The 17,297-nt window shown below is 41.7% G+C and overlaps 1 protein-coding gene across 6 annotated transcripts; it reads left to right on the forward strand.

The window, feature by feature from the left end:
* Window positions 1-59: 59 nt before the first annotated feature.
* uckl1b (uridine-cytidine kinase 1-like 1b) lies at window positions 60-15,733 on the forward strand. 6 transcript variants are annotated; one of them, XM_088368869.1, is made up of 15 exons: window positions 60-204; window positions 5,026-5,219; window positions 5,692-5,798; window positions 9,142-9,312; window positions 9,866-9,937; window positions 10,091-10,280; window positions 10,416-10,477; window positions 12,649-12,668; window positions 13,226-13,324; window positions 13,407-13,500; window positions 13,862-13,924; window positions 14,007-14,135; window positions 14,220-14,327; window positions 14,400-14,556; window positions 14,824-15,733. In XM_088368869.1, the coding sequence occupies exons 1-15, from the start codon at window positions 155-157 to the stop codon at window positions 14,901-14,903; spliced, it is 1,596 nt and encodes a 531-aa protein (XP_088224995.1). In that variant the 5' UTR covers window positions 60-154; the 3' UTR covers window positions 14,904-15,733. The 6 variants fall into 6 exon arrangements, with proteins under 6 accessions (XP_088224995.1, XP_088224989.1, XP_088224992.1 ...); XM_088368863.1 differs by lacking the exon at window positions 60-204 and adding an exon at window positions 1,861-2,206; XM_088368866.1 differs by lacking the exon at window positions 60-204 and adding an exon at window positions 1,865-2,206 and having other exon boundaries at window positions 14,007-14,129.
* The last annotated feature ends 1,564 nt before the right edge of the window (window positions 15,734-17,297 follow it).

Genomic DNA, 17,297 nt, shown 5'->3' on the forward strand with positions numbered 1-17,297 from the left:
CGGAAGCGCACAGTTGCATTCTGGGACTTGTATTGCAACGTGAATTGAATGCCGCTGTCATTGTAGTTTACTGAAACACTGGATGCCTTCATATCCCATCATGCTACGCGGCAAAACGTAGATTGTCAACAGATTAGCGGTGTCTGGTGCTAGCATGGAAGAAAGGCTCGCCAAAATGGAGCAGGTCGACAAAACTTCAAACAGGTAAGACACCTTTCGATTCAAGACGCTTGTTTTACAAACTGGGAAATGATGGCAAGTGCTTTATTCGTCAGCAGCAATCACGAACAGTTGTCATCAGAGAAATAAGACCTGGCATAGGAGCCAATGGTTGGCTGTAAGAACTGAACACGTTTACTTCCAACCAGTTGAAGACGTTGTTTATAATGGACACACCGACTTTTAACTATTAATATGGCATCTATTTAACCGTGGTTATGGTCGATTTTGCTTGATCTCTTAAAACAAAACGAGAAGACAAAATTGAACGTTATATATCGTGGGAAAGTTTCAGCAGAATAAGCTCTTGTATTTGAAGAAGGTTAAACGGTGGTAACTAAATGAATCGGGAGTGATTGCGTCTACATTTAGTTTTTCCAAAATGTGAATGTGTCAGTGAAGCTCTCAAGTTGACTCTGTTCATGCTCAACTGGCCACAAGATGGTGTTACTTGCCTTGATGTGCCCAGTGACGCGTCGCTCCCATTTCAAAGTAATAAATGGCCCACTTCCACAAGGGGAAGGAGTGTTATTTGCGTTCAGGTTTTTGATCATCAAAGCAACCGCATTTTAAGGATCTGATACGACTGTAATTTTCCGTTCCCCTTTGAAATCAATGGGAACGATGTGAAAATGTTCCAGCACGCCACATAGATGTCAATATCTAGCCTATGTGTCAATTTCCCATCATATGGTAGCATTAATATAGATGGCTATGTAGTTGTTTTAAATACATAAGTTATGATTATCTTGTATGTTCTATGACTTCCTTCTAGACTGCCAGGGGCTTTTTTCAGTATTGTTTATTTTAAGTAGTGAGTTAAACAAGTGCAGTGGGGACCGTAGAATATTCCGCAGTTACTTTCTGTTGTTGCTATTTCAACTTTGTAACACATTATTAAATTTGAACGCAGCCGTCTGATGTTTTGGACTGCAGCGACTCTCAGTGCTCACACTTGACATTTTAGTAAGGAAGCAGCTCTTGTGACTTATTTGCAAGTATTCGAGATGAAAGACGGTCTTATGCTGATTTAAATCACATGAAGTGACAAGTTAGTTTTTCCCCACGCTGCCAAGCAATTACTTAAGTACAGTTCTGATATGAACATATTGATTTGTTTGTGTTTTGACTGGAGTGGGCGGGACCAGAGGAGCGGTGTCAGCTGATGAGAAGTGTCGGATATCATCATGCTGTTTATGAAGTGTGTGTGCGCGTGTGTGTCCGCGAGAGCGCGCCAGACTCTTATGAAAGATAGGGGTGGATTTCATCATGCAATGTGTTTGTGCGTGCGTGTGTGTGACTCTGGTGTAAAGCACTGTGAGACACAGGAGTCCCCGCAGGGGGAAAACACAACTTCCCTCCCTCCCTACTCAGCCTTCTCCTAGCTGCCGAGTATTCAGACGCTAGGCTAGAATAATAACTTGTTTGTTCCTACTTTTTAGCCCCCAGCCTTTCAGTCCTCCTGCTACTTATTTCAGCCCCAGCTGCACCGTGCACGCGCGCTGTCAACCACAGATGACTCGCGAGTGACGTAAGCGTGCTCGCTGACGGGAGACTCTTTGGCAAAACTGCCGCTATTAATACCGCCTAATGAATTTAGTCCTAAGGGCGGATCCGTCCTCTTGCATTCGCTGTTGGTGGGAAGGGGCAGGAGAGGAGGTGGAGCCTGCAAGGGGCTGCTGGTGCTGTGGTTGGACCCCGAGCGCGCCGGCCAAAAGAAAGGAAACGGAAAGCATGTTGTAAAGTTTCGTTTCTCCTCCAAGATGATCCCCTACAACCCTGTTTTCCACACTGTAGCTCACATTTGACGTTTCAGCACAAATGCAGCAGAGTGTGCATGTACTGTACATATGAAAGCGAGGGTGGACGTCTGCAGTTAAATTAAAGTGGTGGAAGTCTCCCTCGTCTCTACAGTACCTATGAGCATTCTACCGAATTACTCAGGAGCCAGAATATCTGGTTGCTGGATACTGACATCAGATGGCCGGTAAGTGCACTTTATTGGATTCATTTGTAATGCTGTAGTGTGAATAGGTTTTTCTCTATATGTGCCCTGCAATTGGCTGGCGACCAATCCAGGGTGTTGTCGGCTCGATGCCAGGTGTTATGGACTTCCAACAGGTTAAGCAGTCTAGAAAATCAGTAGATGGAATTTGTCTCGCTCATTCATGTGTAATGAGTTCTACATGACTCTTTGTAAATCCCAAACCCCATTCAATAGCTCTGCACATTCTTTGGGTGTTTGTTGACATACTTGGTTGTGGCGCTTGAGACTCACTCAGTATGTGAGTGGATTTTTGTCGTTCGGGTTTCTTCTCACTGGATACGTTTTCATGAATGCATTTATCTGAATTAAAAGCCTGATCGAAACATAAATGCTTCACGTACACCATTTCATTGTATACCTGTTGTACAATGACAATAAAGGCATTCTATTCTGTTCTACACAGGCTCTGATATTTGTGGGTAGGCATTCCAGAGTTCTGGAGTCTGGAGAAAATGCTCTCGAACCTGCAGACTTCTTTTTGCCTCACAGGGTTACTAAAAGGCTAGCGTTTTGTGACGGAACATATATGGCACCACTAAGTCAAAGAGATAAGAAGGCGCTAAGCTGTGTAATATCGCAACTCAAATGGACCGGAAGCAAATGTAAGTTGGCTAGTAACGGGGACTTTTAGTACTGGAAATAAGAAAAGAAGGGAGCAATACGCTACAATAATGGAGGTGCGACATAACAAATGCATGTATCATTTCTGCATCACATGCTGAGAGAATAGGATGCATCTTAACGATAGTGCTGACTCTAGAAATGTTCTTAATGTGTGTAAGTAGAGAGTTGGGTCAAATGTCAAATGTTTTTACAAAATAACTCTGGGTAAGAAGAAAAGGAAGCAGTTGCCAGAGGTGGTAATGCAATCAATGCAGAAGTGTTTGATGAACAAATATTACGACTGCTATGATGAACTAATAATACGGCTGCTATAACTTTGATTGGGGTCATGACGATGACAATGAGACAAGACTTGAAATTTTATAATAGTGCTCAGACATAACAGTAGTATACGGTAGTAGCATTACCTTTGCGATTAACAAGCCTCGACATGGTACCAAATCGAAAGTATTACCTTTTGTCTGCAATGCTTCATGTAGTGATGAGTCAATAAGATGAATAAGAAACTCGTCAAAAGGTGTGGTAGTAACGATACAACACTGCGTTATATTTAGAAATGTTCTATGCTGTTGACCTTGGGTAAGATTTGTGCTTCAAGGTACCCCTGCCCTCGTTCTCAGTTCATCAGTGTATAGCGAGTGAGTGCAAATACAGAAGTGCATGATTCAGCATTTTCACCAGCGACGCTCATCTTTGATTGCACTCCAGTTTTGTTTTAACGCATAACCCACTAAGTGGTTGCTGTATGTACGCTCTCACTGACTCGGTCCATGCTACGGTGACCCCGCGCTGATAAGATAAATGCTTGTGCTCTTCACCTCTGAACACTTCGCACTCCTGTAAAGGCATGTTGCCACTATAAAGGTGGGTGGACTGAGTTTAGTGGGAAAAACACTGAAAGGCCTGCTTACGAGTACATTTGTACAGCGACGGTCTTTTGGAACAATGGCACATGGCTTTTTACAGCACTCACTGGGTGAGGTGTGGATGTCTCGGATAATGTGGTCAGTGTTCTGCCTAACAAGTGAATTGCTGAAAATCAGCATTACGACTATTTGTACATGTGTGTATTTGTGTTAAGTATGCAACAATTAATCGATTCATCGACAAACAATCGATTGTTAAATTAATCAAGAATGTTCTTGATAAATGATTAATCGTTTCTAGAAATCGTTAAACTCGAGCTGCAGCTAACGATGATTTTAATAATTGATTCATCTGTTGATTTTTTTTTTGCCAAGGATTTAGGCAATTTTAAGTTATTTAAAGTGCCTGTAAACGTGTTTTTGAATAGAGATGGGCACAAAATGTTGTCTACGATTCATAACTATCAGCTTCATCTGTTATTCCAAAAATCCTTAGTTGCAGTGTCAGTAGCATTTGAATCTTGAACGACCAACATCATACCTCGTGACATCCTTTTGAGACGACACACTGTGGTTTCCAGGAATTGTAACCTTACTCAGCATGCAACAGGCACATTACTCAGTCCCGCAAACAGCTGAGCTGTTGTCATGGATTTGGGTCACTTTGTGTACTTTGGCTCCTGTCGGAGTTAGATTGGATTAGCCAAAGCTTGGTTAAAAACTAAACATTAACCCTCAATACTCAGTAACTCAGCGCATCTGGCTCTTGTTTACTGTTAACATGGTGACCAGTCACACCATGACGAGCTAGTTGTCTTGGGATTTTAAGCCTTTGTTATACACCAACCAAGTAGCAAACCCATCTGTCGAACAATGTTCAGTCGCTATCACTTTTATTGATCAGATTTGACAGATACTGTTACACAGGTATTCATTTGATAAACTGCCTTTTATGGTGGAGTTGCTGTGGCCAGTCTGAACATTATAAAGAGGGTGATATTGTGATCTTGGTTTACTGATTTGGGTGTTTTGTGGTTGGCACATCCGCCTCGCAGCTAGGTGATCCGGTGTGGGTGTGTTAGTGTACATATTCTCTTAATTATTTTGCCATCTCATTAAATGCACCCCAGTATCGTGGTGGGTTACGTTTAAAATGCACACAATACTGTGCAAGGTCAAGCACAGTGGGTTCAGGGACACTGATTGATCTTGGAAGTGCCGGTATACCTTTACTGAGTGATGGTGACGAGCTCTGTTGTGTGTTTGTAGCGGAAGTGGTGATGGCTCACTGGACCGCCTCCTCCCCTCGGTGAGCACGGGCCTTTCACCGAGGAAAAGGACCACAAGTCAGTGCAAGTCTGAGCCGCCTCTCCTCCGCACCTCCAAGCGCACCATCTACACGGCTGGGCGTCCCCCCTGGTACAACCAACATGGCACCCAGTCCAAGGAGGCCTTTGTCATTGGTAGGATTATTCATGCGTGTGCATTGCCAAGAAACACCATTGAATGCTTGCAGTATACATATTTGTGTTTATTAAGTTTGCTCATAGAGAATTGATTTTTTTTATTCTTGTTTAGTATCATGTTTAATAACTTGTCCTTTAAACAATGGGCTTGTTGAAGTGTAGGGGAAAGGGTCTTTGTGTGAAGGGAAAAGCCAGCCATTGTTGCTGCGCTTGATGTAACCCTATACTGTTTATTGTTCAGATGAAGTCGTAGCGAAACGCTTTGATACCCAAATAGTCTTTAGCGGCCTGTCATACACCATATTTTTCCCTTCTCTCTGAGCATGCGTTATTCAGTAATCTATTGTCTCAGCTTTAGCCTGCCTTTAAAATTCTCACGTGAAATTATATACAGTGGTGTGCTACTGTCTATTAACACAACAAAATACAAACTAGCGTCCACTGTTATGATGTCAACATTGTGTGACAGGTCTGTGCGGCGGCAGTGCTTCGGGAAAGACGACCGTCGCTAGAAAAATCATCGAAGCCCTCGACGTTCCTTGGGTTGTCCTCCTTTCCATGGACTCCTTTTACAAGGTATGCAACAGCTCGCTGACACTATGTCAATATTTAACATGGCTGTCTCGGCATGGTCCCTCAGATGACAACCCGGTTTTTCCACTGTCTCGTTTTTTTATTTAATCTAAGTCTGGTCAAACTGGTTAGCGAGCGCCGAAGCGACAATTTAGTGCAGTCATTTATTGTGGATCAAAGAGAAAAACTCTTTGTTTGCTTTTGGTTCCCTGAGTGATTCCGTCTGAAGGGAAGGATTCAATATTAGAGCTCAGAAGTGTCTTAAGGAGGGCAAAGTGTTGTGAGGAAGCCCACTGCTCCTGCTTCTCCATGTACCCGCCCACTGTGGTTATGTAATCTTGTCACTGTGATCAGCGACGCTGGAACCCGGCCGGCACAAGTGCCAATTTCCACACTGCTGTGTCCAGGAGGTGACCTCTAAAATGTTTCTGAAATCTGTTTTGAGTTTAAACTCACATGTGTATTAGATTCATCACGTAGAGGAGTATAAAATTATGTCATTCATTTTCTTTGAGACGTCTCAATGTCCAAATAACGTTTTAGTGTTTGACCACCTGGTGCAAAGGTCACCGTGGTACATTTAATTGTAGTTCTACTCACTTTTTTTGCTCTTGAACTTGAATCTGTGGGCAAGAATACATTATTTGAAATGAACTGTTTGTCATACCCCACGAGCACATTGCAAATGTAATTGGAACAACAAGATTTCTTAAACCTATTTGGCGGAATCCTGTCCGTGACGAGAGTCAGGTTGCATTTTTTCAATTTACCGTATTTTCCGGACTATAAGTCGCTCCAGAGTATAAGTCGCACCAGCCATAAAATGCCCCAAAAAGTGAAAAAAAAGATATATAAGTCGCTCCGGAGTATAAGTCGCATTTTGGGGGCAATTTATTCGACAAAATCCCACACCAAAAACAGTCATGAACGAGCAACAACAGGCTAAACGATAGCAACAACAGGCTAAACGATAGGTATGCTAACGTGACAAACACAAACAAAGAGCTGAGAACGGGCCTGACGTAACATATAGAGTGATTAAGGACAACTATTACATAAATAACATGTTTATAAAACCATCAGTGTCACTCCAATTCATTAAATAGCAACAACAGGCTAAACGATAGGTATGCTAACGTGACAAACTCAAACAAAGAGCTGAGAACGGGCCTGACGTAACATATAGAGTGATTAAGGACAACTATTACATGAATAACATGTTTATAAAACCATCGGTGTCACTCCAATTCATTAACTCCATCGATCGTTCTTTGTCAACAATGGGTGCGCACGGCTGAGGGCGCTTGCATTTCAAAATATTCCACAGGCTCATATAACGATAGATAAACTATATTTCAAATAACTATAATACAAGCCAATAATATTATCAAACCATCCGTGCATTTTAATTCCATTAAATCCATCGATCAAATTCCTCGTCCTTTGTCAACATCGCCGCGCGTGCGTCCTGACGTCAGCCTCGTCTTTATTCCACAGATCTACTATATAACTATATTGTAGCGTTAACAAAGTACAAGGATAGACGTGGGTTTGGTAAACGGCTCTTTATTAAACAAAACAAACTTCCAAGCGTGTGGCGGCGTGGACTTCCAGACAGACCGTGCGTGCGTAATGGCCATGTCCGAGCCCCGCGCACCGTTCGCGGACAACCACTCGGCCGAGCGCCAGCCCCCGACTCAGTAGAGTAGGACCGGGCGTGCGTAAAAGCCATAATAGTTTTTCAAACCTTCTATGTCACTCCAAATCCTTAATTCCTTCAAACTCTTTGTCCTCCGTGTCACTTAGAAATGATCACCGCTAATGATGCCGGCAGTCCTTGTGTGGGCACGTTTGTATGTAAACAACCGCCGCGCCGCGCTACTGACGTCACTTGAAATAGTAATCCATTGGTACATCACGGTTCTCCAAACTTTCTTTCTGCTGCTCGATTACTGTTTTCAGCTGCATATTTTACAACTTGAAGTTTGGAACCTGCAAAATATGAGTTTCTTTTTGGTGCCATTTTTCTTAAGCCCACCCAGTTGATGAGTCACGGCCAACGGTGAAATTTAGAGCGCCCTCATCCAGTTTCGTCTGAAAATATAATTTTTTTGGGTTGTTTTATCAAAGTCAAAGTCTGCTTTATTGTTGATTTTTTTTTTTTTTTTTTTTATATACTAAGACACGCAAAGAGATTGAAATTACGTTTCCACTATCCCTTGGTGAGATAGTACACATGTGCATACAAGCAACACAAAACAAAACAAGAAGGCACAAACAATGAATAAATAAGAGTGTTGAATAAATGATAAATAAACAAATAATAATAAATAATAATAATAAATATAATAGGAGCAAAAATGGAGCAAGTGTACATACAGCAGACAGTGGACTTGGATATGGTGCTTTAAAGTGTTAATTGCTTTATTTGATGTTTTCTCTATTTTTTATGTTTTGAATATGTTCAAGATAAAGATATAAAAGCATGTGAAGTGATCAACTATACTAAAAATAACATGGGAAGTGGTCAACTATACTTGTAAGTGATGTCTTAATGATCAAGTAAAAATTTGTGAAAAAAAAACATATATAAGTCGCTCCTGAGTATAAGTCGCCCCCCCACCCAAACTATGAAAAAAACCGCGACTTATAGTCCGGAAATTACGGTAAATAAATAAATATCCGGTCCAGATGCCACATTCACAGCCATCTAACCGGCCGGGTGGATCCTGGGGCGTCGAGCTGTCGATTTAGGAATCATTTGTGGCCTTCCTGTTTAGTTTGGAGACATAAATATGTAATTGAGTGCAGGCTCTGGGTCCCACGGCAACAGAGCGGGTGACTGATAATATCAGGCACAACAGCTCAATGAAAATAAATGAAACAACAAATTGATAATAAAATTCATTGCCAACACTTTCAATTAGCAATTTTTATCACTGTTATGTTTTGTTGTTTCAGCCCTGCTTGAGCGACTTAAGGACCATTTGCAAATGAACCCCCACGAAATGCAGCTCTTAAGATGTGTGCTCGTTTTCATCAAAAAAGCATATTCAGATATATGATTTTTTTTAAAATTTGATTTATAAAACCAACTTCAGAAAACATTTGACAAACCATGAAATTTCAACATGGAGACAAAGGTTAAGATATTTTGAAATAATTTTTTCCCATTATCTGTTTTATGATAAACTGCCAATCATTCAAATACTCATGTCAGTCAAATTAAACGATTTGAATGAACGTGTTTACCATTATTGATCAAATTATATGATAATGATTGCATTTATGCAACAATGCTATAGCTGCATTATTTATGAAACGTGAATCTGATGGTTTCCCACAGGTCCTCTCCTCAGAACAACAGATGCGGGCTGCCAGTAACGATTATAACTTTGACCACCCCGATGCCTTCGACTTTGATTTGCTGACACACACGTTGCGAAAGCTCAAGCAGGGCAAGAGTGTGAAAATCCCCGTGTATGATTTCACAACTCACGGGAGACAGAAGGAGTGGGTAAGTTTGAACGTACCAAATAATCAAAAGCCTGTCAGAATGATTGCACCACAGACGTGTCTAGCCCATTTGCAGGGGTGTTAAAGCTCCCCAAAAGAGAATGATACAAAATTTCCTTTTGACAAGAAAATATCAGGCAAACAGTTGCAACCTTGAAGGAACCCTGATAAGAACGCAACATTTATCGCCTTCCAAAAGACATTTGCAATTGTTCCTAGCTCAGTGAGAAACGGGCTTTAAAGCACCTTTATCTGATTTGTAGCCCATTTATGCATAGACACTTGCAGGTGATAATGCCAAAATATTAAAGTACTTCTACGTCCTCGATGGTGAAGGAATTTTGGAGGCTTGAATAAGCACATATTTGAATGTAATTTCCCAGAGTGTAAAAGTTACATTGGTTCCCATATACATGGCCCAAAACTAAAATAACTCTGCTGATCTGCTGATGTCGCGCACTTGTTTACGTCACATATACACGTACGTGTACCAGTACAGGGAAGTACGTACTTTTACTGCATCCTTAATGTTTTTACAAATGTATCCACCACAGAAAACAGTGTATGGAGCCAGTGTGATCATCTTTGAAGGAATCATGGCCTTTGTCGATAAAGAGCTCTTGAAGGTAAGCTCAGTGTTGTTGTCCAACAACATAATCTGATCAATTTGGCTTTTTTTTGCCCTCCTATTGAATTCACCTGTGCCATCAAATACCGTCCCTGCCAAAATACACAGATCAAATAATTTTAACCTAAACACTTTTCATTTTCCTGTGAAGTTGCTGGACATGAAGATTTTTGTCGACACGGACTCAGATATCCGTCTCGTGCGGCGGCTGAGGAGGGACATCACCGAGCGAGGCCGGGACATTGAGGGTGTCATCAAACAGTACAATAAGTTTGTCAAGCCATCCTTTGAGCAGTACATCGAACCAACCATGCGTCTGGCTGATATTGTGGTGCCTCGGGGTACGTATGCCATCCATGTACACGCCATTGCATGACTTACTGTGAACAGTAAAGGGATGGACACCCAACAAGCAATTGCTTTGGAAGTTATTTCCCCATTATTAATATCGACTTTGATTTCTGTTATTCCACCAGGTGGCGGAAACATGGTGGCCATTGATTTGATAGTGCAGCACGTCCACAGTCAGCTGGAGGAGGTGAGAAATTTCTTGACCTAAAGCAAGCACACGCAGCAGACACATCATGCCAGTTAATTATAAGTGTGTGAGTTGAGACTTAGGCCCTCCTCCTTGCTAGTGTTATTTACTATGTTTAGGGCCTGTCGAGTTCTTCCATACCAAACACATCAGCGCCCTCGAGTAAAAAATAACCTTTCCCCAACAGGTTGGCAAAGTTAGACGTTAAAAAAAAAAAAAAAAAAGTACATAATGGCTTGGTATGATGATATGTTTGAAGTGAACACAGGGGTCCTGCCCAACCCTCATGATGAATGAGTCCAGGTTTAGGCCTTTCTCCTCACTCCTGTCCATGTACAGTACTGTATTTGAGCCTGCTTGCCTCGCTCTAGTACTCCCTCTAGTGGTTAGAAGATGGGCTGCTTTTAATAGTTATCATTCTGAATTATCAGACTTTTCCGGGTGAATGTCGTGATTCGTAATGGCTCCTTATTGTTTCCATATAATAGGAATATTAGTCCATTATGTGGAAACATAATGTCCCTAATTAGGAGCAGTGTCCTCATACAACTTTGTTTGGAATTCTATCACACAGTCTCATTCTATCGTCGAGGCACATTACGCTTTTATTGTTCCTTTCTACCTACATGTGCACTTGCACACTCACAATGAATTGCTCTCCCACTCTTTTCCCACCACACCGTCATCCCACCACCTTCCACGGCTCACAGCGCGAGCTCAGCGTCAGGTAGAGTGGCCTTTAATCCTGTCTGTCATCCATCCTTTCCTCAACATATCCGCCCTCTTCCCCCGACTGCTGCTGCATTCTCTTACTGCAAGGCGGTGGAAAAGAGAGGGAAGCAGCCAAGCTCTTCCGCCTTCACCCGTTTGCTGGCTGCCGTGTGACATCACCAAGCACCACAATTGTAGACCCGGCCAATTCAAATTAATAAGGGCGCAAAACTCTTCCCAAATTGTGTTAAAGGTCCCATGGCAATTCCTTTTATGAAATTTGCAAGATAATTTGTTGTAAGTGTCCCGAGGTGAAATGCGACACATCACGTTGGCAGGGATCAAAAGCGGACGGGCTGGGATTGTGCAGGCCATTCACTTGAATATAACCTGTGCATCACGAACATATATTTTTCCGACAATGACTGCAAGTTTCCATCCTTGGGTTTATCCTGAATTCTAAAAGTAAGTTATGTCGTAAAACACGCGGCCAGCTGTATCTCGCTCGCTTAAAATTCAGAAATGTATTGTGAAAGCTCACATTTACAAAGCCTTCCTCCACCATATGCACCCAAAGACAACACAATTCCGGTTCAAAAATGTTTGCCCTTTGAGGTTGGCACTTGAGACAAAGTTTTGGCTTTGCTTTTTGAATAATGATTAACCAATCTCAACTGCACCAAACTTTGATGCACTCATTTTGCAAGCCTTCAGTCTTTTTAACGGGTATTGCATACAATTAACAAACCACATAAATGACTCATTTTGACCAATTTGATGTATAAAACAGTTGGGGGACGGGCGCATTTTGATGGCATGGGACCTTTAAGAAAAGCAATTGGAGAATTGACATTACCTCTAAAGTGGGTGGTGAGGTGAATGTGGAGCAGCCAGCATTTCATGTCAGGATGTTGCTTTTCCCTCTTTTCAAGAAATGATAACTCTCGCACACTCTTGCTGCCTTCTGTCAAGAGAATTAGTCAAGAGCAGAATGTTTGACCCCTCCTCTCTCTGGCGACAGGGGTGAGAGTGACTCTAAGAAATAGATAAATAAAACGTGTGGCGGTGCTGCAGTTGCACACATTAGCAGCCACCAAGTTTCCCTTACTGCATGCAGTGCGCTAGCTTTCTTTTTTTTCTCTTTCCATTGAACGTCGGGCCACAGAATCACATACAGATATATACAAAGGAAGTGAAATGAAATATCAACTTCCACGACTGTAGACTTTGATGAAATACGGGCCACGCTAGCTTTTGTACCACCCACGCATATGCACAGAGTCGATGCACAAGTTATCTCGACAGATAGACGGCCATTGGAAACACGTAGCTTTCAGATTGGCCCTTCGTCCATTCATCCAGCCTGATGTTGTGCCCTTTCATTTCTCTCATCTTCTGTTCTCCATCTGTCTGCGTCACCTCCGTTGTCGTCATTGTGTTTCATCGAAAATTCCCCATAGAGGAAACTTCGCTGGGATATGTGAGCAGATTTGCTATGATTTCTGTTTTTCTTTGCATCCGGCTAAAGTGACAAAGTTGGCTGTAGCATTTTAGAGCCACGACTGCATCACTACTTGTAACAGTGTGTGTTCAGTTTGCAGCCAAAGGGTAACCCCCCTCGGCTAACAGTTTCTATACGCAAAACATATGTAGTTACTATATGTGTGTGTAATCTTGGAAAATTATTACAATTCACTGAGACCAAATGCTGTCAAACAGAAAGCATCCACTTTATAGAATATACAATTATCATGGTCTCTATTCTGTTGTAATTTTCTACCAAATGACTCTAACAAGGACACTGTGTGCTTTGCTCTTTTGCCTTTCTGCTTTTGCAATCCTAAAGCTGTTTGTGATTTTTTTTCATTCCTCCTTGCATTCACACTACTAGTTTGTGTGTGTGTGTGTGTGCGTGTTTGCATTTATGAACTTGCACATTGGATGGTGCTGATGCCCACTCTTTTTTTTCTTTTTTTTTTTTTTTTTACCTGCTCCTCTTATCCCCCCACCACCATTTATTTATTGCTATGGGGACAGGGCAGCCCTGGCTTCTGCACACCAAGCTCAACCGCTTCCGCAGACGCTCAGCGTTCTGGAGAGTACACCCCAGGTCAAAGGCATGCACACCATCATCAGGTACAATCAAGGAAACAGTTTTCCGCTGCAATCAAAATGCCTGTGTGGACATAACATGTACACTTGTCACCTCTTCCTATAGGAACAAGGAAACCAGCCGGGATGAGTTCATCTTTTACTCCAAGAGGTTGATGCGTCTGTTGATTGAGCGAGCGCTCTCCTTCCTGCCATCACAGGTGCTTAAGCACAAGATACACGGTTGATTCATTCATTCGCAATCAATACAGACTTGACACCGAGGAGCCAGAGCAAGAAAGTGTAAGGTTAATAAGAAAAATATCGCTCCATAATGTTATACTTTCACAAAATATAGAATAGTAACAGCTTCTACTTGAGTGGGAACATTTCTTCCCATTTTGCCCATTTGCAGAATGTATTAGCAGGTTCTTAAGCCTTTCTGGGTGATCGTCCTGTCGGGCCACAAGTTCACAGGGACTCTTGCTGTGAACAAATTAAAATAACAAGATGACTGTTGGAGACTGATTGGTTATTGTTGGGGTTGCCTTGAGCAATCATTTCATATTGATGCTTTCACAGGTCCACGTCGTCCAGACACCCCAGGGAGAGGACTATGAAGGCAGGCGTTTCCACGGGAAGAGGGTAATGTTTTTCTCAAATATTTTTAGTTTTCTCCCTAAAGTCGCTGAATCACTCTATAATTCTTGTTCTTATTTCTTTGCAGATCACCGGCGTGTCCATTTTGCGGGCAGGGGAAACCATGGAGCCCGCTCTAAGGGCCGTTTGCAAAGATGTCCGCATTGGCAAAATCCTCATCCAGACCAACCAGGACACAGGAGAACCTGAGGTCCAGGTTTAAAACAATAGGATACTGGAGACAACCATCTAAACTGCACACAATATTATGGCATCAATTCATACTTTGTTTCTTGCTCAGCTTCATTACCTGCGTCTCCCCAAAGACATAAGCGAAGATCACGTCATTCTGATGGACTGCACCGTGTCCACTGGCGCTGCAGCCATGATGGCCGTTCGAGTGCTGCTGGTGCGTATGCATTTGTATTTCCATTTTTAGACATGTTGAAAGACCACACCTCAACTGACCTTTCTGTTTCAGGACCATGATGTGCAAGAGGATAAAATCCTTCTGGTGTCTCTGCTAATGGCTGAAATGGGAGTGCACTCGGTGGCCTACGCCTTCCCGCAGGTCAAGATCATCACCACAGCTGTGGACAAGAAGGTCAACGATCTCTTCCACATCATACCTGGCATCGGTAAGCATCTTACAGAGAATGTGAAGTAACTAAATAACCTTCCTGTGGTAAAGAGCAGCACATTGTTTGCACATACATACACACACACACACACACACACACACACACACACACACATATATATATATAAATTTATGGTCTTTAGCTCATATACCTATTGCAGGTGGCGCTGTAACATTTCCTCGTTATGATATTTACTGGATGCACAAAGGCGTTACAACAGTTTGTTCTCATGTGACTATCGTTTTAAATTGTTCTTTTCGGTAGGAAATTTTGGGGATAGATATTTTGGAACTGATGCACCTCCTGACTGGAGCGACGACGAGATAGATGAGCCTAGTTACTGATTTGACATGAGTCAGTGGCTGTGAACTTGCTCATCAGGTGGCCCACGAAGAACAACTTTGAAGCCTCTGCGGGGCCCAGAGCAAAACAATCGCACTGTACACTCGCACCATTAAAATGTTTAACTTATTTCATTCTTCATGAACTTGTGTTATGAAGTTAAAGATATTTTTGTACAGTATGTTAATAGCTTGGTCCATGTGCAATTTGCACCTTAAAAGCCTCATACTGTGGACGACACTGAATGTGAACTAAGGGGGGGGGGGTCTGCCTTCATCAGCCACGTGCAGTTGAATCAGTACACAAACTCAACTTTCATCACATGCACTTGTGAAACGACCATTCAACCGGAAAATGTGTAGGTGTATTTTTTCCCCTTCTTTCTCTCCGGGGCGTGAAAACAGCTGAAAGCGTAATACACCCAGACGTCTGCCTTTCTGCAAACTGTCTGACCAGCAGGCTGGCAGGTTTGTTAGATTGAATTCAGAGTGTGTCCAACACATTTCAGCCCCATTGTGTTTTTGGCCTCGCGTGCCTGGTTAGTGCCTGAGTAAAAAACAAACACTTTTAGTATTAAAAATATAGGCTCCGTTTTTTTAAGATGTTGGATTAAAAATAGATATTACAAACCAGGTTACGCTATTAATGCCTCTTGTCCTTTTTTTTTTTTTTTTAAAAAGAACTTCATTGCATTCACTGTAAAAGTTTAGTTGCTGAATGCAAGTGGTGGCTTGTCAATTTATCATGCCGTTGCCTTTGCACTGTTTTGTTTACAAGTTAAGCTGCATGTTTTTTGTATAAGTTCAATAAATATGCAGTTGTTTTAATCCTTTTCTAGCAGTGTCTTTCATTGGTATTACACAAATGTAGTTTTGCTCCCTGTCCAGGAACAGGCAGTTTTTAATAGCAATGTTATTCAAATAAATTTTGCCTCATCAGAGAGAGTCCTTAATAAGATCTTGTAACAAGGCTTCTTTAGAAAAAAACAGACACAGAGGAGTCCAATTGTGATCGATTCAATGCCTTGAGAAAGAAACGTCTTGGCTGAATGACAATATCCACAAGCAAGGCAATTAAAATCATTTTTAAGCTGTCCTGTCATGCTGTGCCTGATTAAAACGAGGGTTCTCACCCAATTCGGGATCTTTATTAAACCAAAAAAAAAATGGGTTAGTAATGTGGTTGTGCTTGGAGCGCTCACTGCCATTAGGACAAAAAAGATAATGATTGAAAATGCAGCTTTATTCCCATGTTTTACCTTTTATTCTGGAACAGGTGCATTGATTGTTGTTTTTTTTTAATTATTGCACTAACGTAAAAATATGCTTCTTGTTCGTGAGTTCTCCGAGGTAAGTTTAATTATCGCAATTACACCAATGCTTTTATATTTAGGCCAAAGCTTGAGAAGGATTGTTTTATTTTTTTTTAATGATGTCATACTGTATTGCATATTATTTTAGAAACCAACAAGTGTGGCTCGCCTCCATTTACTGATGTTTTTCATAGATTGGGCAACAAGGTGTGCGGATTTTTTTCCCCTGTTTATTTTGTCCTTTTCTTATTATTGTACAAGTGGTTTTATTGCTGGGATAGAACAATATTTCTAAAACTACTTATTTGAAAAAAATTTTTTATCGGTAATCAAGCGTGACCCACTGCCTGCCTGACTCATAAACAATTTTAACTTACCAATAGAACAAACATCAAGCAAAATCTCTAAAAAGGAAAATCACCGTACTTATTTTCACCTTTATCTCACATTTCGTACCAACTAAAAAAAGACCCTTGATATCAGGAAGGATGTTGTGGTTGTCCTCATCTCGTGGAAAGTAACCTTGATATCTTCCATCACTTTCCGTAACGCCCAATGACAGCTGTCAAGAAGAAGTATGATTGACGCCCGTCTGATGAGCCTGATGGACAATTACAAAGCAGAACCCTGTCAGACTTACAAGAAGCACCGATTGGAAGGGGGAGGACGAAGCTGTGTACGCGTTTGTGAAGGACAGTCAAAAGACGTGAGGGGAGCTAAGAATATCAGCAGGCCCGTTTGCCTGCTTTTCTACAGCTGTCAGAAGATGTGAGCGCGGACATGATCAAAATGTGCTGTGCCTTTTTTATTTTTTTTTAATCTTTTTTTCTAAGACTCCCTTAAAACAAATGACAAAAATGCTTCTCGAGCTTAATAGATAGAGCTGCATTTAAATTTCTGTTTCTTGACAACATCATTGAATAATAGTGTCAGTGGAAAATTTAGCACCAGCAGTGAAACCAACAGGAAGACACTCAAGTATGTGTGTGAGAAGTACTACATCCCCATTGGTAGTGACGTAGGCGTGGTGCATTGTATATTCTTCTTCAATTAGTTCGGCTGTCATTCTTAAATGTTCTTCTCA

The sequence above is a fragment of the Syngnathus floridae genome, chromosome 2 (genome assembly GCF_059516105.1).
Source record: "Syngnathus floridae isolate MCC-2025c chromosome 2, RoL_Sflo_1.0, whole genome shotgun sequence".
In the NCBI taxonomy this organism is placed as follows: domain Eukaryota; kingdom Metazoa; phylum Chordata; class Actinopteri; order Syngnathiformes; family Syngnathidae; genus Syngnathus; species Syngnathus floridae.